This window comes from Acinonyx jubatus, chromosome B1, assembly GCF_027475565.1.
Source record: "Acinonyx jubatus isolate Ajub_Pintada_27869175 chromosome B1, VMU_Ajub_asm_v1.0, whole genome shotgun sequence".
Classification (NCBI taxonomy): Eukaryota; Metazoa; Chordata; class Mammalia; order Carnivora; family Felidae; genus Acinonyx; species Acinonyx jubatus.
This window is the reverse complement of record NC_069382.1, coordinates 42,025,505-42,048,559: the sequence shown is the minus strand read 5'-3', so window position 1 is coordinate 42,048,559 and position 23,055 is coordinate 42,025,505. Positions and strand designations below refer to the sequence as shown.

Genomic DNA, 23,055 nt, shown 5'->3' with positions numbered 1-23,055 from the left:
TCGGGTACATACTTAGTAGTGCAATTGCTAGATCATAGGGTATTCTATCTTTAACTTTTTGAGGAAAGTCCATACTATTTTCTAGAGTGGCTGCACCAGTTTGCATTCCTACCAACAGTGTAAGAGTGTTCATCTTTCTCCGTATCCTCGCCAGCATCTGTTGTTTCCTGTCCTGTTAATTTTAGCCATTCAGACAGATGTGAGGTGATATCTCATCATGGCTTTGAATTATATTTCCCTGATGATGAGTGATATTGAACATCTTTTCATGTGTCCATTGGCCATCTTGATGTCTTCTTTGATGTCTAAATATGTTTTCTGTCCATTTCTTAACTGGATTATGTGTTTTTTGGGACTTGAGTTTGATAAGTTATTAAAATCATTGGGTACTAACCCTTTATCTGATAATGTTGTTTGCAAACATGTTTTCCCATACCGAAGGTTACCTTTTAGTTTTGTTGATTGTTTCACTGTGCAGAAGCCTATTATCTGGACCAAGTTCATTTTTTGCTTTTCTTTCCCTTGCCTCAGGAGACGTGTCTAGTAAGAAGATGCTACGGCCAAGGTCAAAGATTGCTGCCTGTGTTCTCCACTAGGATTTTGATGGTTTCCTGTCTCATATTTAAGTCTATCATGTATTTTGAATTTATTTTTGTGTAAGGTTAAGAAACTGGTTTAGTTTCATTCTACAGCATGTTGTTATCCAATTTTCCTAACACCATTTGTTGAAGAGACTTTTTTCCCCTCACTGGATAATCATTCCTGCTTTGTCAAAGTTGACTGTATAAGTGGGTTTTCTGGGTTTTTTTTATGTTCCATTGATCTATATTTCTGTTTTGTTTTTTTTTTGTGTGTGTGCTGTTACCATACAGTCTTGATGATTACAGCTTAGTAGTATAGTTGAATCCTGAATTGTGATGCCTCCGGATTTGTTTTTCTTTTTCAGGAACACTTTGGCTATTAAGGGTCTTTCGTGGTTCCATAAAAATTTTAGGATTATTTGTTCTAGCTCTGTGACAAATGCTGCTGTTATTTTGCTAGGGATTGCATTAAATGTGTATATTGCTTTGGGTAGTATAAACATTTTAACAATATTCTCCCAATCCATGAGCATGCAATGTTGTTCCTTTCTTTGTATCCTCTTCAAATTACTTCATAAGTGTTCTGTAATTTTCAGCGTACAGGTATTTTACCTTTTTGGTTAGTTTTATTCCTAGGTATCTTATGGCTCTTGGTGAAACTGTTAATTCCCTGATTTCTCTTTCTGCTTCTTTATCATTGGTGTATAGAAATGCAATCAATTGTTGTACATTGATTTTATCCTGTACCTTTGCTGATTTCAAGTATCAGTTCTGCCATTTTTTTGGGGTTCAGTCTTTCATGTTTTCTACATAGAGTATCATGTTGCCTGCAAATGGTGAAAGCTTGACTTCTTCCTTGCTGATTTGTATGCCTTTTATTTCTTTTTGTTGTCTTATTGCTGAGGCTAGAACTTCCAGAGTTATGTTAAGTAACAATGGTGAGAGTGGATATCCCTGTCTTATTCCTGACCTTAGAGGAAAAGCTCTCAGTTTTTCCCCATTGAGGATGATATTAGCGGTGGGTCTTTAGTATATGACTTCTTTGCCAATTTGGATGGTTTTTATTTCTTTTTTGCTTTTTTTTTAAGTTAAATTTTTATTTTAAAAAGGTAGCACTGGAGGCACTAGTGAAATAGAGAAATAAGAAAATCCACAATCATAATTGAACATTTTAACACATATTTCTCAGTGGAAACTAATGGAACAATCAATTAATCACCAAGAACACACCATATTTGAACAACATGTTTAAGACACTTGTCTTGAGTGACATATCTAGTAGTGAGCACACCAACTGAAGAATAAACATTCTTTTCATTTTTTTCAATATGTGAAGTTTATTGTCAAATTGGTTTCCATACAACACCCTGTGCTCATCCCAAAAGGTGCCCTCCTCAATACCCATCACCCACCCTCCCCTCCCTCCCACCCCCCATCAACCCTCAGTTTGTTCTCAGTTTTTAAGAGTCTCTTATGGTTTGGCTCTCTCCCACTCTGACCCCTTTTTTCCCCCCCTCCCCTCCCCCATGGGTTTCTGTTAAGTTTCTCAGGATCCACATAAGAGTGAAAACATATGGTATCTGTCTTTCTCTGTATGGCTTATTTCACTTAGCATCACACTCTCCATTTCCATCCATGTTGCTACAAAGGGCCATATTTCATTCTTTCTCATTGCCACATAGTACTCCATTGTGTATATAAACCACAATTTCTTTATCCATTCATAAGTTGATGGACATTTAGGCTCTTTCCATAATTTGGCTATTGTTGAGACTGCTGCTATAAACATTGGAGTACAAGTGCCCCTATGCATCAGTACTCCTGTATCCCTTGGGTAAATTCCTAGCAGTGCTATTCCTGGGTCATAGGGTAGGTCTATTTTTAATTTTTTGAGGAACCTCCACACTGTTTTCCAGAGTGGCTGCACCAGTTTGCATTCCCACCAACAGTGCAAGAGGGTTTCCATTTCTCCACATCCTCTCCAGTATCTATAGTCTCCTGATTTGTTCATTTTGGCCACTCTGACTGGCATGAGGTGGTATCTGAGTGTGGTTTTGGTTTGTATTTCCCTGATGAGGAGTGATGTTGAGCATCTTTTCATGAGCCTGTTGGCCATCCGGATGTGTTCTTTAGAGAAGTGTCTATTCATGTTTTCTGCCCATTTCTTCACTGGGTTATTTGTTTTTCGGGTGTGGAGTTTGGTGAGCTCTTTATAGATTTTAGATACTAGCTCTTTGTCTGATATGTCATTTGCAAATATCTTTTCCCATTCCGTTGGTTGCCTTTTAGTTTTGTTGGTTGTTTCCTTTGCTGAGGATGATGTTAGCTGTGGGCTTTTCATAAATGGCTTTTATGATCTTTTAGTATGTTCCTTCTATCCCGACTTTCTCGAGGGTTTTTATTAAGAAAGGTTGCTGAATTTTGTCAAATGCCTTTTCTGCATTGATTGACAGGATCATATGGTTCTTACCTTTTCTTTTATTAATGTGATGTATCACGTTAATTGATTTGCAAATGTTGAACCAGCCTTGCATTCCAGGAATGAATCCCACTTGATCATGGTGAATAATTCTTTTTATATGCTGTTGAATTCGATTTGCTAGTATCTTATTGAGAATTTTTGCATCCATATTCATCAGGGATATTGACCTGTAGTTCTCTTTTTTTACTGGGTCTCTGTCTGGTTTAGGAATCAAAGTAATACTGGCTTCATAGAATGAGTCCGGAAGTTTTCCTTCCCTTTCTATTTCTTGGAATAGCTTGAGAAGGATAGGTATTATCTCTGCTTTAAACATCTGGTAGAACTCCCCTGGGAAGCCATCTGGTCCTGGACTCTTATTTGTTGGGAGATTTTTGATGACTGATTCAATTTCTTCGCTGGTTATGGGTCTGTTCAAGCTTTCTATTTCCTCCTGATTGAGTTTGGAAGCATGTGGGTGTTTAGGAATTTGTCCATTTCTTCCAGGTTGTCCAGTTTGTTGGCATATAATTTTTCATAGTATTCCCTGATAATTGCTTGTATCTCTGAGGGATTGGTTGTAATAACTCCATTTTCATTCATGATTTTATCTATTTGGGTCATCTCCCTTTTCTTTTTGAGAAGCCTGGCTAGAGGTTTATCAATTGTATTTTTTCAAAAAAAACAACTCTTGGTTTCGTTGATCTGCTCTACAGTTTTTTCAGGTTCTATATTGTTTATTTCTGCTCTGATCCTTATTATTTCTCTTCTTCTGCTGGGTTTAGGCTGTCTTTGCTGTTCTGCTTCTATTTCCTTTAGGTGTGCTGTTAGATTTTGTATTTGGGATTTTTCTTGTTTCTTGAGATAGGCGTGTATTGCAATGTATTTTCCTCTCAGAACTGTCTTCGCTATACATTCTTTTCAAAAGCATGTGGAATATTTTCAAAAACTGACCATATGTTGGGCTTTTGTTGTCTGGTTGCTCAGGCTAAGACTTCTAGTACAATGTTAAATACTAATGGTTAAAGTGGACAGCCTTGTCTTGTTCCTGACAGTAGGGGAAAGGCTCTCAGTTTTTCCCCACTGAGGGAAAGATAGTACCTGTGGGTCTTTCATATATGGCCTTTATGATGTTGAGTTATGTTCCTTCTATCCCTACTTTGTTGAGGGTTTTTATCAAGAATGGATGGTGTATTTTGTGAAATGCTTTTTCTGTATCTATTGAGAGGATCATATGTTTCTTATCCTTTCTTTTATTAATATTATGTATCACAGTGATTGATTTGCAAATATTGTACTGCACCTGCAACCTAGGAATAAATACCACTTGATCATGGTGGATGATTGTTTTAATGTACTGCTGGATTTAGTTTGCCTCCATGTTCATCCGGGATATTGGCCTGTAATTCTCATTTTTAGTTGTGTCTTTGCCTGGTTTTGGAATCAGGGTAATGCTGGCCTCATAAAATAAGTTTGAAATTTTTCTTTTAATTTCTATTTTTTCGAATAATTTGAGAAGAATAGGTATTAACTCTTCTTTAAATACCTGATAGATTCCCCTTGGGAAGTCATATGGCCTGGACTTATGTTTGTTGGGAGATTTTTGTTTACTGATTCAATTCCTTGGTTATGAATCTGCTCAAATTTCCTGTTTTTTTTCCTGTTTCAGTTTTGGTTGTTTGTATTTTTCCGGAAATTCATTCATTTCTTCCAGATTGCCGAATTTATAGCATTTAATTTTTCATAGTACAGTAAAACCTTAGATTGTGAGTAACTTGTTCTGGTGAGTATTCTGCAAGGGGAGCAAACGTTTCTAATGAATTTTCACTTGATAAACGAGCGATGTCTTGCAATATGAGTAGTACCTGATGCTGAATGTCACATGATCACAAATGAGCCAATGGTTCTCCTCTCTTTCTCTTGCTGCGGGATTGTGGGTTATCCCCTTCCATGCTAGGATGTTTGGTCTAAGGCCACAGTTTTTGGCAGAAATCTGTGATTTTTCAGAATGTTTGAAGGTGTCCACAAGTGGCACACCTTGTATTTTTTGTCACTTCAAAGCACCTGTGGACAATCATTTGCTTTTCCATACAAGAGTAAGCTTAGGAATGCTTTGCTTCATTCTCGGTCAAGTTACCTGCAGATAAAGACTCTTTCCTCTGCTGACTTATTGCCAGTTACATTAAATACAGTCTATAATAAGATTTTGTTAACACTGTACTATAGTCAACATCTGTGTGAGCATATGCAATGACCACCATGTAGACAATGGTTGAAAAGAAAGGCAGTAAGAAGAAGATGATTACAGTGGATGTTAAGAATGGAATCATTAAGAAGTACAAGTGAAGTATGTGAGTGGCCAAAATTGAAAGCTTTTATAGGAAGTCTACATCTGCATCTCATCTGCAGAGGAGGAGAAAAAGGCAGAGGAATCCCTCACTTCAAATGAGATTAAGGAGATGTGTAAAATGTGAGAAACAGTGCAAAATTTTGTAGTAGAAATGTACCACCTGAAGAAGACTGTAGCAGTGTGAGTGATGTATCTGTTTAATGACAATGCAATACCACATTTCCACAAAATCCTCAAAAGGAGGCAAAAGCAAGTGTCATTGAATAGGTTCCTTGTTAAAGTTGCATCAAAAGAAAAAGATTCAATTGAGCCAAAAGATAGCAGTGATTCCATTAGTGATAGTGAAAATTTTCCTATACAACAACAACCCTCCTTTCTCTTGTCTCCCTCACACCAGCAATGGAGTTTTCAAAGGTAAGTGCAGGTCAACTTATTTTTCTTTATATTTTGTATTTTCTTGATTATTTTGTATTATAGTATTGTAATCAGTTTTATATAAATATCTTTGGGTTGTGGAATGAATCAGCTGAGTTCCCATTATTTCTTATGGGGAAATTTGCTTTCATGTGCAAGTGCTTTGGATTACAAACATGTTTCCGGAACGAGTTATACTCCCAAACCAAGGTTGTACTGTATTATTTATATCCATTTTGTTTAGCTCCCTGGCTATGACCTCTTTTTGTTCTTTCTTTTGAGATGAATTCCTCCATCTTGGCATTTGTCTAGAACTCTTTATTGTGTGTGTTAGGAAAATTTTCCTTGTCTTATTTCCACTATAGTGGAAGCTTTGCAGCACTCTGTAGATATGGTGCATGTGGGTGGATTTATGCTGGTCTTCTAGGGGAAAGGTCAGCTGCTGCTCTGGCTCTCAATCACATTTGCCTTATTAAAAAAGGGAATTGTAGAGCGCAGGGTGGTGGGGCTTGTTGCAAGTGCCTCAAGCCTCCACTGGTTGTGCTATGCTGCTCACTGAAGTCTGTCTGTGCTGAGAGAAGGGGTAAAAAATGGTGTCAGCCCACTCTCTTCCCTCAAGGGGATTTCACACCTGTTGCTGTTCAGAAAGCCCTCTCCTTTTGTGACCCAGGCTTCCTTCAGATCCCTGCCTTCACCCTGTCTTTTTCTGAGCCATCTGCCCACCTGGTGGGGCAGTGCTCTTGTGTTTTCTCTCAGGCAGACAGCTGGGTTTCATTCAAAACTCCAAATTTTAGGGACATGGCACAGACCTGCCTTGATCCTCTGGGGGAGGGTCTTGCCACACTGTGGCTGGTGCTGGTTTGCCCCAGGAAAGCAGTCACATGAATGCACAGGGGCTTGGATTTTATGGCAAAGCATATCAAAAGCCAGCGTTCAGGTAGGTGGTCTTCAGCAAGCATCTCTGATCATATGCTAATGAATGGGGCAGGTCACTGGTGTTCTCCAGCTCTTTGTACCCTGAGAGGCAGTGAAGCCTCTCTCAAATGCACTCCCAAGAATGGGGGCTGTCTCCCTCATTGTGACCCAAGGGATCCTTAGAGCACACTGACTGCTCCTAGGCCTCTGCCCTCCTTCACAGGAGTATGGCTACATTTGTCAGTCTCCACCCCAGCGATGTCTAAAACTTCAGACTTTTAGCTCTGCTGTTGTAAAAACTTGTTATAATCATCCCCTCTTGTTTTCTCAGTCAATGGTTTGGGAGAAGTGCTTTCCCTGTGCCATCCCCTCCATGCTATTTTATCTTTCTCTCTCTCTTCTCTCTCCATGATCAGAGCTCCCTCCCCTCAGCAGCACTCGCAATTGTTTCTTCCTCAAATCATGTCTCTGTACTTCCTGCCTTCCACGATGTGGACTCTTCTCCGTCAGTTCTCAGGTAGATTTCCTGGTTGTTCAGAATGATTTGATAATTATATAGCTGTGTTTGAGGGACAAGGCAAGCATAAGGTCCTCGTATCACTTTGCCATCTTAACTCCTCCCTCTTTTTGAGATTTTTCTTGCTTCTCGAAGTACACCCTTATTGCTATAAACTTCCCTCTTAGAAGAGCTTTTGCTGTGTCACAAAGCTTTTGAACTGTTGTGTTTTCATTTTCATTTGTTTACATGTACTTTTTGATTTCTTGTTTTATTTTTGATTGCTCCATTCATTGTTTAGTAGCATGTTATATAAACTTCAGTTATTTGTGGTCTTTCCAGATATTTTCTTGTAGTTGATTCTAGTTTCATAGTGTGGTCAGAAAAAAATGCCTGGTATGACTTCAATCTTTTTCAATTTGTTGAGACTTGTTTTGTGGCCTAATGCATGATTTATTCTGAAGAATGTCCCATGTGCACTGGAAAAAAATGTGTATTCTGCTGCTTTAGGATGCAATGTTCTGAATACATCTGTTAAGTCCATCTAGCCCAATATGTCATTTAAAGCATTCTTGTTGATTTTCTGTTTGGATTATCTGTCTATTGATGTAAATGGAATATTAAGCTTCCCTACTACTGTATTATTATCCTCTTTCCTTTATGTTTGTTATTAATCATTTTATGTATTTGGGTGCTCTCATGTTGGTTTCATAAACATTTACAATTGTTATATCTTCTTGTTGGATTGTTCCCTTTATGACTATATAGTGTCCTTCCTTGTCTCTTGCTACCATCTTTGTTTCAAAGTCTATTTTGTCCAATATAAGTATTGCTATCATGGCTTCCTTTTCACATCCATTTCCATGTTCAATGTTTCTCTATCCCTTCACTTTCAATCTGCAAGTGTCTTTATGTCTGAAATGAGTGTCTTGTAGGCAGCATACAGATGGGTCTTTTTACTATTATTATTTATTCTATCTCCTATGTATTTTGATTAGAACATTTAGTCTACTTGAATTAAAAGTAATTATTGACAGACATTGTCATTTTATTACTTGTTTTGTGATTGTTTCTGAAGATTTTCTCTGATACTTTCTTGTCTTTTTGTCTTTCATGGCTTGCTGGTTACCTTTAGTGATATATTTGGATTTCATTCTCTTTATTCTTTGTGTATGTATTAGTGTTTTTTGATTTGTCTTTACCATTAGGTTTATATACATGATCTTTTGCATATAGCAATCTATATTATGTTGAGGGTCATTTAAATTTGAACCCATTTTTTACTCCTCTCCTCCATATTTTTTAGGTGTATGGTGTAATATTTTACATCCTTTTATTTTGTGAGTTCCTGGACTGATTTTTTTTTTTTTTGCAGATATGTTCATTTTTACTGCTTTTGTGTTTCCTCCCTTCATACTGTCATTTTTGGTGTTTCCTTTCCACTAAAAGAGTCCCCTTTAATACTTCTTGTGGGGCTTGTTTAGTGATCATGAACTCCTATAGTTTTTGTCTAGGAAACTCTTTATCTTTCTATTCTAAATGATAACCTTGCTGGATAGGATATTCTTGGCTGCATGTTTTCCCCATTCAGCACTTTGAATACATCATCCCACTCTTTCCTAGCTTGGAAAGTATTGCTGAAAATACTGATGATAGCCTTATGGAGTTTCCTTTGTATGTAGCTGTCTTCTTTTGTTTTCCTGCTTTTAGTATTCTTTCTTTTTTAAAGAAAGTTTTTTTAACGTTTATTTATTTTTTTTTTATAGATACAGAGACAGAGCCTGAGCAGTGGAGAGACAGAGAAGGAGACACAGAATTGGAAGCAGGCTCCAGGCTCTGAGCTGTCAGCACAGAGCCCGACACGGGGCTCGAACCCACAAACTGTAAGATCATGACCTGAGCTGAAGTCAGATGCTTAACTGACTGAGCCACCCAGGCGCCCCAGTATTTTTTCTTTAAAAAAAATTTTTTTTAATGTTTATTTCTTTTTCAGAGAGAGAGGCAGAGAGAGAGGGAGACACAGAATCTGAGGCAGATTCCAGGCTCCAACCTGTCAGCACAGAGCCTGATGTGGGGCTTGAACTCGTGAACCATGAGATTATGACCTGAGCTGAAGTTGAACATTTAATCAACTGAGCCACTCAGTCACCACAATTTTTTCTTTATTACTATATTTTGCCAATTTAATTACATTATGTCTTATTGTGGGTACTTGTGTTGCTTTTTCTGTGCATCCTGGATTTGGATATCTATTTTCTTCCTCAGATTAGGAAAGTTTTCAGCTACTATTTCTTCAAACAAATTCTCTGCCTATTTTTTCTCCCTATTATTCTTCTGAGCCTATGTTTGATTAAGTTGCTGAGTTTCCAGTTTATTCTTGTTTTGTATAATTCTTTTTCTTTTTTTGTTCCACTTGATTATTTCCTATTACTGTCCTTTAGGTCATTAAATTGTTCCTCTGCTTCCTCCGGCCTGCTGTTCCTTCTACCAACTGTGTGTCTCATTTCATTTACTGAACTCTTTATCTCTGCTTTGTTATTCCTTATCTCTGTTAGTTGTCTCACTGATGTCCTCCACTCTTTTTTCACGTCCAGTGAGTATCCTTATGATCACTGCTTTAAATTCTCTATCAGGCATGTTACTTATATCTGTCTCACTTAGATCTCAAGCCATAGACTTGTCCTCTTTCATTTGTGACATTTCCTCATCTTCTCGTTATGTGTAAGTCTCTGTGCCTGTTTCTATGAGTTAAGAAAGTCAGCTATGTCTCTTGTTCTTGAAGATAATGGCTTTATGAAGAAGATGTCTTGTAGTACCCTGCAGTGTAGTGTCCCCTGTTCTTCAAGACCTGGCACTTCTAAGAGTGTCTCCAATGTGTGTTGCATGTACTCTGCTATTTAGTCCTGGTTGATTTATACTTCAGGTCCATCATCTGCACAGGCTCTCTTTTCCTGTTGTGGGCAGTGTTTGGTCCCTGACCTGAATGTGACTATTTTAACAAGGTGTGCTCTGGCCTTCTTGTGAAATGAGACTTGTTGCTGCTGCCACCAGAACTGAGGCCTTGCAAAACTCCTGTGTCTGAAGATGAGGTGTTGGCAGGGATTTGGGACAATATTCTGAGAAAAGGGGTCTGCTATTCTGGGACTGAGGCAAGCATGATAGGGAAGGGTGTTTCTTCAGAAACACAGGGAAGTGGGGCTTTGTATAAAAAGTTAGGTAATGAGTGTCAATGCTAGTTCTTCAAGTGGTCCTGTCTTCATGCTAAGGGATGGGGGAGGGAAATGGAACTTTCCAATTCTTTAGTTCCAGAAATTTCTATGAATGCTGCCTGTCTGGAACACATTCAGAGATGAGCAACTAACCTCCCCACTGTGCACCCCAGGCACTCTTGAGATCACTGTTTCCATGCTGTATGTCCATAGGCTGTTTGCCCTGCCTTCTCTCCAAGAGCAGCCCCAATGCCTCTGAGATCTCCCACAGCTAAGCATGCTGACCTTTAAAACTCTAGGCTTTAAGATCTGCTGGTTACAAGAACTCACAAAATTCAGGCCCTCTCACTTTCTAAGCCAATTGCTATGAAGATTCACTTTCCCTTTGTGCGCCCTTGTGTGCTAATCTGTCTTTCACCTTCTAAGCAAACTTGGCTCCCTCTCCCCTACAGCAGCCGTTATCCATTTCTCTCCAAAGTTACATCTCCACACTTCTTACATTCTTCAGAGTGTCCTTTCTCTCTCTTTAGTTGTGGAGTTTGTTCTGCTAGTCCTTAGATCTATTTCTGGGATATTTAGGATGATTTGATAGTTATCTAGTTATATTTGTGGGATGATATGAGCCTGGGGTCCTCCACTCTTCTGCCATTTCCTGCAATCTCCAAATTAAAAACTTTTGTATTGCAAATGATACAACAAGAAAGTGAAGGAAAACTATAGAGTGGGAGAACATGTTTGAAAATCTTATATCTCATATAGGACTTGTATCCAGAATATGTAAAGAACATAATAAAAAGACAACCCAAATAAAATTGAGAAAGGCTTTAAATAAACACATCTTGGGGTGCTTGGGTGGCTCAGTTGGTTAAATGTCCAACTCTTGATTTCAGCTGAAGTTATGATCTCATGGTTTCATGGGTTTGAGCCCTGGGTCGGGGCCTGTGCTGATAGTGTGGATCTTGCTTGGGATTCTCTCTCTCCCATTCTCTCTGCCTCTCCCTGCTCACCCTGGCTCTGTCTCTCTCAAAAATAAATAAATAGAATTAAAAAAACTAAGTAAACACATCCTTGGGGTGCCTGGGTGGCTCAGTCGGTTAAGCATATGACTCGGTTTCAGCTCAGGTCATGATCTCATGATTTTGTGGGTTTGAGCCCCACGTCAGGCTTTGTGCTGGCAGTGCAGAGCTTGTTTAGGGTTCTTTCTCTCTCCCTCTCTCTTTGCTCCTTCCCTGCTCACACTGTCTGTCTCTCTCAAATACATAAATAAAAACTTAAAAAAAAAACCCACATCTCCATAGAAGGTATATAAATAACCATAAGCCCAAGAAAAGATGCTGAACATTCTAGAAAAATGAAAATCAAAACCATAATGAGATACCACTTCACACATTAAAATGATCATAATAAAAAATATAGGCAACGTGTGCTAGTGAGAATGTGGAGCAATTGAAATCTTCTTGGGGCCCTTTCTCCAGCACTGCTTCAACTCTGGTATCTCCTTTCCATTCTCTACCCGGTAATCAACTGTCTAATTAGCTTTAGGCTGATACATATATATTATATATATGAAATATATATACATTCCTTATCTTTCTTGCCAAGGACTCCTGGGAGGTGCCTTCTAATATTTCTGCTGTCTTTCATCTAAAAACATCTTTCTCACCAGTGCACCCTGCAGATTTTAGCCTTTTTGACTGTTGTGAATTCTTCCTCTACCTCGTTAACTCATTGGGAATTCTGTGCTTTGCCTAGGACTCCAGTTCTCTCTGTTGAAATTGGCAAGTTTTCTATAGGTAAAATTGGATTTTCCTTAAAGTCAATGTCATGTTTTCCTTCCTTCATATAAATCTTGCATTTCCTATTGTCTTGCAAACATTTCTTGTGTGTCTTTTTTCCTGTTTTATAATTTTATTGTAAGAGGGCTAGTTTGGTTCCATTAAATGAAAATATTTCATCTTAACCAAAGTGGAAGCCTTATCTTTTTCCTTAGAATAATGGATATTGTCCAATTAATCCAATAATGATTAGTCCAATTTCTTAAATCAGTCTTTGCAATAATTAAGTACATGAGAAGGAAGCTCCACTTCCAATATGATACAATTTTAAGTTAAGGTGAATTGATGGAGAGTTGATCTTCTGATGGATAAGGCAAGAAGGAGAACTTTAAAAGTATTGAGTTCTACCATAGCTTAAGTCTGCTAAAAATTTTCTTATTTTCAATGTTTTTGCATATATTTTGCCAATTTACTTTCTGTAATACATAAAGCATCCTGAGTAACCTTTTTTGGGTAAATCACTTCTTATCAAAACATAGTTGGATTATGTCTGCATTTTAAAATTACTGAATTTTTGGTTTTTTTGGGGGGCCATTAAGTTCATGTGCATTAAATATCATCATAGTTGTTTTGGTGGTAATTCTGATTCCTTAATTTAGTTTGTTGTATTTTAGTTGTCCGGCTTATTTCTTTTGTTTAATTGAATCAAGATTTCATAGATTCTTTTCCCAATTTTCCATAATGTCTTTGTAACACTTAGGGGAATGTTTATTTTCTAATTAATACAGTCAAAGTTAGAATAGTATCACCTTATGCAGGTAATATGGAATTTTAACATAGTTTACTATTATTGTTTTTTTAAGAGTGATTATATAAAGGAAATTAAAGTACATTTAATGAGCACTGAGCAATGTATAGAATTGTTAAATTGTTTATTGTACACTTGATATATATATATATATATATATATATATATATATATGTATATGTATATATAATTTATTGCCAAATTGGTTTTCATACAACACCCAGTGCTCATCCCAACAGGTGCCGTCCTCAATGCCCATCACCCACTTTCCCCTCCCCCCCATCAACCCTCAGTTTGTTCTCAGTATTTATGAGTATCTTATAGTTTGCCCCCTTCCCTCTCTGTAAATTTTTCCCCCCTTCCTCTACCCCATGGTCTTCTATTAAGTTTCTCAGGATCCACATATGTGTGAAAATATACGGTATCTGTCTTTCTCTGCCTGACTTATTTCACTTAGCATAATACTCTCCAGTTCTGTCCACATTGCTACAAATGGCAGATTTCATTCTTTCTTATTGCCAAGTAGTATTCCATTGTATATATAAACCACATCTTCTTTAACCATTTGTTAGTTGATGGACATTTATGCTCTTTCCATAATTTGGCTATTGTTGAAAGTTCTGCTATAAACATTGGGGTGCAAGTGCCTGTATGCATCAGCACTCCTGTATCCTTTGGGTCAATTCCTAGCAGTGCTATTACATAGAGTAGATCATCGGGTAGATCCATTTTTAATTTTTTGAGGAACCTTCACACTGTTTTCCAGAGTAGTTGCACCAGTTTGCACTCCCACCAACAGTGCAGGAGGGTTCCATTTCTCCACCTCCTCTCCAGCATCTATAGTCTCCTGATTTGTTCATTTTAGCCACTCTGACAGGCGTGAGGTGGTATCTCAGTGTAATTTTGATTTGTATTTCCCCGATGAGGAGTAACGTTGAGCATCTTTTCATGTGCCTGTTGGCCATCTGGATGTCTTCTTTAGAATAGTGTCTATTAATATTTTCTGCACATTTCTTCACGGGATTTTTTGTCTTTCAGGTGTGGAATTTGGTGAGTTCTTTATAGATTTTGGACACTAGCCCTTTATCTGATATGTCATTTGCAAATATCTTTTCCCATTCCATCGGTTGACTTTTAATTTTGTTGATTGTTTCCTTTGCAGTGCAGAAGATTTTTATCTTCATGAGGTCACAATAGTTCATTTTTTCTTTTCTTTCTCTTGCTTTTGGAGATGTGTGTCCAGTAAAAAATTGCTGCGGCTGAGGTCAGAGAGGTTTTTTCCTGCTTTCTCCTCTAGGGTTTTGATGGTTTCCTGTCTCACATTCAGGTCCTTCAACCATTTTGAGTTTATTTTTGTGAATGGTGTAAGAAAGTGGTCTAGTTTCATCCTTCTGCATGTTGCTGTCCAGTTTTCCCAGCAAACACCATTTGTTAAAGAGACTGTCTTTTTTCCATTAGATATTCTTTCCTGCTTTGTCAAAGATTAGTTGGCCATACTTTTGTGGGTCCAATTCTGGGTTTTCTATTCTATTCCATTGGTCTATGAGTCTGTTCTTGTGCCAATACCATACTGTCTTGATGATTACAGCATTGTAGTAGAGGCTAAAGTCTGGGATTGTGATGCCTCCTGCTTTGGTCTTCTTCAAAATTACTTTGGCTATTCGGGGTCTTTTGTGGTTCCATATGAATTTTAGGATTGCTTGTTCTAGCTTCGAGAAGAATGCTGGTGCAATTTTGATTGGGATTGCATTAGATAGCTTTGGGTAGTATTGACATTTTAACAATATTTATTCTTTCAATCCATGAGCACAGAATGTTTTTTCACTTCTTTATATCCTCTTCAATTTCCTTCATAAGCTTTCTATAGTTTTCAGCATACAGATCTTTTACATCTTTGGTTAGGTTTATTCCTAGGTATTTTATGCTTCTTGGTGCAATTGTGAATGGGATCGGTTTCTTTATTTTTCTTTCTGTTGCTTTATTATTGGTGTATAAAAATGCAACTGATTTCTGTACATTAATTTTGTATCCTGCGACTTTGCTGAATTCATGTATCAGTTCTAGCAGACTTTTGGTGGAGTCTGTTGGGTTTTCCGTGTAGAGTATCATGTCATCTGCAAAAAGTGAAAGTTTGACTTTATCTTTGCCATTTTTGATGCCTTTGATTTCCTTTTGTTGTCTGATTGCTGATGCTAGAACTTCCAACACTATGTTAAACAACAGCGATGAGAGTGGACATCCTTGTCATGTTCCTGATCTCAGTGGGATAACTTCAGTTTTTCCCCATTCAGGATGATATTAGCTATGGGCTTTTCATAACTGGCTTCTATGATGTTTAAGTATGTTCCCTCTATCCCAACTTTCTTGAAGGTTTTTTTATTAAGAAAGGATGCTGTATTTTGTCAAATGCTTTTTCCACATCGATTGACAGGATCATATGGTTCTTATCTTTTCTTTTATTAACGTGATGTATCACACTGATTGATTTGTGAATATTGAACCAGCCCTGCAGCCCAGGAATGAATCCCACTTGATCATGGTGAAGAATTATTTTTATATGCTGTTGAATTCGATTTGCTAGTATCTTATTGAGAATTTTTGCATCCATAGTTATCAGGGATATTAGCCTGTAGTTCTTTTTTTTTTTTTTTTTGCTGGGTCTCTGTCTAGTTTGGGCATCAAAGTAATACTGGCTTCATAGAATGAGTCTGGAAGTTTTCCTTCCCTTTCTATCCTTTGCAACAGCTTGAGAAGGATCGGTGTTATTTCTGCTTTAAATGTCTGGCAGAATTCCCCAGGGAAGCCATCTGGTCCAGGACTCTTATTTGTTGGGAGATTTTTGATAATTAATTCAATTTCTTCACTAGTTATGGGCCTGTTTAAAATTTCTATTTCTTCCCATTTGAGTTTTGGAAGTGTGTGGGTGTTTAGGAATTTGTCCATTTCTTCCAGGTTATCCAGTTTTTTGGCATGTAATTTTTCATAGTATTCACTGATAATTGCTTGTATTTCTGAGGGATTGGTTGTAAGAATTCCATTTTCATTGATGATTTTATCTATTTGGGTCACCTCCCTTTTCTTTTTGAAGAAGCCTGGCGAGAGGCTTATCAATTTTGTTTATTTTTTCAAAAAACCAACTCTTGGTTTCCTTGGTCTCCTCTACTGTTTTTTGTTTTTGTTTTTGTTTTTTGTTTTTTTTGTTTTTTTTTTTTTTTTTTTTGCCATTCTTGGATTCTATACTGTTTATTTCTGCTCTGATCCTTATTATTTCTCTTCTTCTGCTGGGTTTGGGGTGTCTTTGCTGTTCTGCCTCGATTTCCTTTAGGTGTGCTGTTAGAGTTTGTATTTGGGATTTTTCTTGTTTCTTGAGATAGGCCTGGATTGCAATGTATTTTCCTCTCAGGACTGCCTTCACTGCATTCCAAAGCATTTGGTGTTGTATTTTCATTTTCACTTGTTTCCATATTTTAAAAAATTTTTTCTCTAATTGCCTGGTTGACCCATTTATTCTTTAGTAGGACGTTTTTTTTAACTCCATGGTTTTTGGAGGTTTTCCAGACTTTTCCTGTGGTTGATTTCAAGCTTCATAGCATTGTGGTCTGAAAGTGTGCATGGTATGACCTCAATTCTTTTATACTTATGAAGGGCTATTTTGTGACCCAGTATGTAATCTATCTTGGAGAATGTTCCATGCACACTCAAGAAAATATATTTTGTTGCTTTGGGATGCAGAGTTCTAAACATATCTGTCAAGTCCATTGGTCCAATGTATCATTCAGGGCCCTTGTTTCTTTATGGATTCTCTGTCTAGATGATCTATCCATTGTTGTAAGTGGAGTATTAAAGTCCCCTGCAATTACCACATTCTAATCAATAAGGTTGCTTATGTTTGTGATTAATTGTTTTATATATTTGGGGGCTCCCGTATTCGGTGTATAGACATTTATAATCGTTAGCTCTTCCTGATGGATAGACCCTGTAATGATTATATAATACCCTTCTTCATCTCTTGTTACAGCCTTTAATTTAAAGTCTAGTGTGTCTGATATAAGTATGGTTACTCCAGCTTTCTTTTGACTTCCAGTAGCATGATAGATAATTCCCTCCATCCCCTCACATTCAATCTGAAGGTGTCCTCAGGTCTAAAATGAGTCTCTTGTAGACAGCAAATAGATGGGTCTTGTTTTTTTTTTGTTTTTTTTTAACTCATTCTGATACCCTATGTCTTTAGATTGGAGCATTTAGTCCATTTACATTCAGTGTTATTATTGAAAAATATGGGTTTAGAGTCATTGTGATATCTGTAGGTTTCATGCTTGTTAGTGATGTCTTTGGTACTTTGTGATCCTTGCAACATTTCACTCACAGAGTCCCCCTTAGGATCTCTTGTAGGGCTGGTTTTGTGGTGATGAATTCCTGCAGTTTTTGTTTGTTTGGAAAAACCTTTATCTCTCCTTCTATTCTGAAAGACAGACTTGCTGAATAAAGGATTCTTGGCTGCATATTTTTCCTGTTCATCACATGAAGATTGTTAAGGTCCATTTATCCCTAGCTGGTTTCAGAATTCTCTCTTTATTCTTGTATTTTGCCAGTTTCACTACGATATGAAGATCAATTCAAGTTACATCTGAAGGGAGTTCTATGTGCCTCTTGGATTTCAATGCCTGTTTCCTTCCCCAGATCAGGGAAATTCTCAGCTATGATTTGTTCAAGTACACCTTCAGCCTCTTTCTCTCTGTCTTATTTTTCTGGAATTCCTATGATATGGACATTGTTCTGTTGATTGCGTCACTTAGTTCTCCAATTCTCCCTTCATACTCCTGGATTTTTTTTGTCTCTCTTTTTCTCAGCTTCCTCTTTTTCCATAATTTTATCTTTTAATTCACCTATTCTCCCCTCTGCCTTTTCAATCCATGCTGTGGTTGCCTCCATCTTATTTTTCACTTCATTTATAGCATATTTTTAGTTCATCATGACTATTTTTTTAGTCCCTTGATCTCTGTAGCAATATATTCTCTGCTGTCCTCTATGCTTTTTTTCAAGCCTAGCAATTAATTTTATGACTATTATTCTAAATTCTTGTTCAGTTATGTTGCTTAAATCATTTTTGATCAAATCGTTAGCTGTCTCTCCTTCCTGGAATTTCTTTTGAGGAGAATTCTTCCGTTTAGTCATTTTGGCTAGTTTTCTGTCCCTTATGCATTTTAAAAACTTGTGTGCTCTGTACCTGCGAACCCTGCTATATTATAGGATGGTCATACACTATCCAGGGCCTGGCCCTTCAGGAGGTGTTTTCTTTGGAGATTGTTACTTGCTCTCTTTTTGTGACTTTGGTTATTTTATTACCCTACTCATAGTGATATTTTGGACCCTCCACCAAGTGTGCTTTGATTTGTTTCTTGGAGTAGCCCTTTTCTCCATTTTTCCCATTTTCCTCCAGTTAGATTTAGTCTCTTTTCCACCAAGGCTCTGGGGTTAAAAGTCCTTTGGCTTCTGCACTTCTTTCTTTGAAAGATGTGGGAAGTATGGGTCCCCCTACTTCTCCACCATGTTGGTCCTGGTTTTTTTGTTCTTTAGAGGGAACTCTACAGTTGTAGAAGCACCTCCACATTTCATTGCCTTCAGCCACTCCCCGGAATTATTTACATTGGTTCCCAGTCATCTTTGGTGCAACTCTGGAGTCTTGAGTATTTCTACAGTTATTCAACATCCTGATTCAGTCACAGAGGCCGTGAGGCAGTGCTGTAAGTTGTATCTCTGCCTTTCATCCACAGTCTTCCTTATGAGGCTTGCTTGGTGGTCACAAGACAAATAGATCTCTGCACTGGCCACCAAAATCTAAGTTTATGTGGAAGCCTTCATTGCATTCAGACATGTATACATGCAATCAGTCTTAACACCTTACTCTCTCCAACTATGTCCCTGAAACAGCACCCACCTGTTATATTGTACACTTGAAAGTAATGTAACACTATATGTTGATTATACTTAAGTAAAAAAAGGAAATTAAATAAAAAGGGAACAAAAAACTTTTAAATAAAAGTAAGCACCAGTAATGGCAATAATTTTTTTATCAAATCATTTTTAACAGTTCTTTCTTTTTACTGTAATTTTTAATTTTTTTTTACATTTTATTTATTTTTGATAGAGAGAGACAGAGCATAAGTGGGGGAGGGGCAGAGAGAGAGCGAGACACAGAATCCGAAGCAGGCTCCAGGCTCCAAGCTGCCAGCACAGAGCCCAAAGCGGGGCTCGAACTCACAAACTGCTAGATCATGACCTGAGCTGAAGTCAGACGCTTAACCGACTGAGCCGCCCAGGCACCCTTACTCTAATTTTTAAATTTAAAAATTTAGTAGATATTAATATCAGTTTAATATGTTTTAAGTAACAGTTCATAAAAGGGAATATAATAGAAAAATATGTTCAAATATAACATATAAAGATTAAAAATATACCTAAAGATTAAATACAAGTTTATATTAATATTGAGCTTCTAAAAATATATAACCACTTTGGGGCATAGTCACAGAATACTGGAAAAAATTTTTATTTTTTTAATGTTTTAAAAATGTTTTTAGTTTTTAAAACATTTTAAAATATATATTGTTTATTCTATGTATTATTTGAATCCAAAATTTTTATAATTGAAATTACTAATAAACTTTGAGTTTCAGTTTTGAAAATGTTAAAATATATTCTCGTGTTTTCAGAGAAAGGTCAAAACATACCTGCAAAACGACATGCTGCTCCTGAAAAAAATGGCCTCTTAATCAGTTTCTACATTTTTCTACCTTTCCTTATTTTAATTGCCATTATTGCTCTTAAATGGAATAAAATAAGATTTTGGAACAGAGTGGAAACAGTAAGTGGAGAGTAAGTAAATCTATTATTTTTAAAAATTAATATTAAAATCCATTTGGGGAATAACTAAAATGTAACTCAGAATACAATAAGTAGGCCTTAAAAATGTTGAATTTGGATCTTGGATGAATTTGGTTAGGATTTATAAATATTGAGGCTTGTTATATACCACAGTTTTTCAGATTTCAAGTAGTCATTCCTTTTCTTATAGGTCCAGACATAACCAAAGGTACTTAGTAAATTCACAGTGCCTCTCAAATTGAAAGCCATGTTTGCTACACATGCTTGTCTACTACCTAAGCAATCTCCTTTTGTTTGTTTTTTTGGCATTGACATTCTGTTGTGTCAAGGAGATTAATAGAGTTAGAGACTAATAGAGCGGTAAAGAAAGCCATGTTTGCTATACTTGCTTGTCTACTACCTAACCAATCTCATTTTTTTCCTTTTTTTTTTGACATTGACATTCACTTGTGCCAAGGAGATTAATAGAGATAGAGAAGGAAATTTTGTGAATTAAAGAGGTAGAAGGTGAGAAAAATGTTTAAAAAACATGATAGGAAAAGGAGAATACAGATGACAATGCCCATTTTACACTTATTTAATATTGCTCATCTGTTTCTAAAATTAGAACTCAGTTACTTGAAATGAACACCAAAATAAATCTAGTTAATATCTGTCACCATACATGGTTACAAAATGTTATTTTCTTGTGATGAAGACTTAAGATCTATTGTCTTGGCAAGTTTCAAATATGCAATACTTTATTATTACCACCATGTTATACATTATATATTCATGATTTATTTTATAACTGGGAAGTTTCTACCTTTTCCCTCCCTCACTCATTTACTTATCCCACAACCCCAACTTTGGTAATCACCAATTTGTTCTGATTATCTATGGGCTTGCTTTTGTTTTGTTATGTTTTTTTTTAATTTGATTCCACACGTAAGTGAGATAGTATGGTAGTTGTTTTTCTCTAACTTATTTCACTTACACACAGATTTTTTTCTTTACCATATCACCAACACAAGTCACAGTTTTGCTCCATGGATATTCAGGAAAAAGAATGCAGAAGTAAAGATAAATGCGTCTCATTATTCTATGTGGACGGAAAATGTCTCTGTTTCTCACTTGTGAAAATAAAGATAAAATAATGATATAAAGCTTCCATCAAAAACCCTCTTAAGAGGGGATTTATAGGAAACATACCTCAACATAGACCATATATGAAAAACCCACACCTAATATCATACTCAAAGATGAAACTTTGAGAACTTTTCCTCTAAGCTTAGCAACAAGGCATCCACTTTTGCCACTTTTGTCAACATAGTACTGGAAGTCCTAGCCATAACAATTAGACAACAGCAACAAAAAAGTTTTTAATCCAAATTAGTAAGGAAAAAGTAAAATTGTCACTTTTTGCAAATGACAGGGTACCATATATGGAAAAGCCTAAAGACTAAACCAAAAAATTGTTATAACTAATAAATGAATTCAGCAAAGTTGAAGTATACAAAATTAATATACACAAATCAGTTGTGATTACATACAATAATAATGAAGTAGCAGAAAGAGAAATTAAGGAAATAACTCCGTATGCAATTGGAACAAAAAGAATAAAATACCTAGGAATAAACTTAACCAAAGAAGTGAAAGAACTTTACTCTGAAAACTAAAAGACATTGATGAAATAAATTGAAAATAACACAAATGGAAAGATATTTTGTGTACATGGATTGGAAGAATTAATATTGTTAAAATATCCATACTACCCAAAGCTGACTACAGGTTAAATACAACCCCAGTCAGATTACCAGTGGCATTTTTTACAGAACTAGAACAAACACTAAAATTTTTATAGGACCACCCAAGACCACAGTCAAATCAATCTTGAGAAAGAAGAACAATGCTAGAGGTATCACGATCCCAGATTTCAAGATATACTACAAAGCTGTAGTAATCAAAACAGTATGGTGTTATCACAAAAATAGACACATCAATCAATGGAACAAAATGAAGAGCACAGAAATAAACCCATGATTATATGGACAATTAATCTGCAACCAAGGAGTCTCTTAGAATATGCAATGAGAAAAAGTCTCTGCAACAAATGGTGCTGGAGAAACTGGACAGCTACATGTAAAAGAATAAAACCAGACCACTTTCTTGTACAATGCACAAAAAACAAAATGGATTAAAGACCTAAATATGAGACCTGAAACCATAAAAATCCTACAAGAAAACATAGGCAGTAATTTCTTTGACATTGATCGTAGTGACATTTTTCTAGATATGTCTCCTCAGACAAAGGAAATAAAAGCAAGAATAAACTATTGAGACTACACCAAAATAAGCCTATGCACAGTGACAGAAACCATCAAGAAAACAAAAAAGCAACCTATTGAACGGGAGAAGACATTTCTAAATGATATATTAGATAAGTGATTAATATCTAAAATACATAAAGAATTTATACAATTGAATACCAAAAAACCCCACAAATAATCTGGTTAAAATATGGGCAGAGAACCTGAATAGATATTTTTCCAAAGAAAATATACAGATAGTAAACAGACAAATGAAAAGATGTACAACATCACTAATCATTAGGGAAATGTAAATCAAAACCACAATGAGATATGGCCTTACACCTGTCATAATGGCTAGAATCAAAACAAAACAAAACAAAACAAAAAAACAAGAAATGACAAGTGTTGGCAAATATGTAGAGAAAGAAAAAAACCTTGTGCACTCTTGGTGGGAATGTAAATAGGTGCAGGTATTGTGGAAAACAGTAAAACTAAAAAGAAAATACCTAGAAGATATTACACTAAATGGAATAAGTCAGACTGAGAAGACAAATTTCATGAGTCCACTTATAAGTGGAAAAAATAATGAATAAACAAACAGAAAGCAGAATCAGACCTATAAATACAAAGAACAAATTAATGGTTGCCAGAGGGGAGTGGAGTTGAAGGGTTGGAGAAAATGGGTAAATGGGAGAGAAGATGTAGACTTTTACTAATGGCATAAGTCATGGTAATAAAAGACACAGCATAGAAAATATAGTCACTGACATTGTAATAGTGCTGTACTAGGACAGATGGTAGGTGCACTTGTGGTGAACATAGCATAATGTACACACTTGTCAAGTCACTAAGTTGTACACCTAAAATTAATGT

At 36.5% G+C, this 23,055-nt stretch overlaps 1 protein-coding gene across 8 annotated transcripts in view; it reads left to right on the top strand.

Moving 5' to 3' along the window:
- The window catches only part of LOC106978369 (A disintegrin and metallopeptidase domain 3-like), a 151,898-nt gene that overhangs the window by 125,314 nt on the left and 3,529 nt on the right, over window positions 1–23,055 (top strand). For 6 of the 8 annotated variants that reach the window (XR_008295986.1, XM_015076052.3, XM_015076051.3 and 3 more), the window contains one exon: window positions 19,720–19,882. The exons of the other annotated variants lie outside the window; for them this stretch is intronic. Coding sequence is in view for 5 of the 6 variants with exons in the window: in XM_015076052.3 (XP_014931538.2) it covers window positions 19,720–19,882 (163 nt within the window). In the remaining variant the exon portion in view is untranslated. The remainder of the gene's footprint in view (window positions 1–19,719; window positions 19,883–23,055) is intronic. 8 annotated transcript variants of the gene reach the window in all.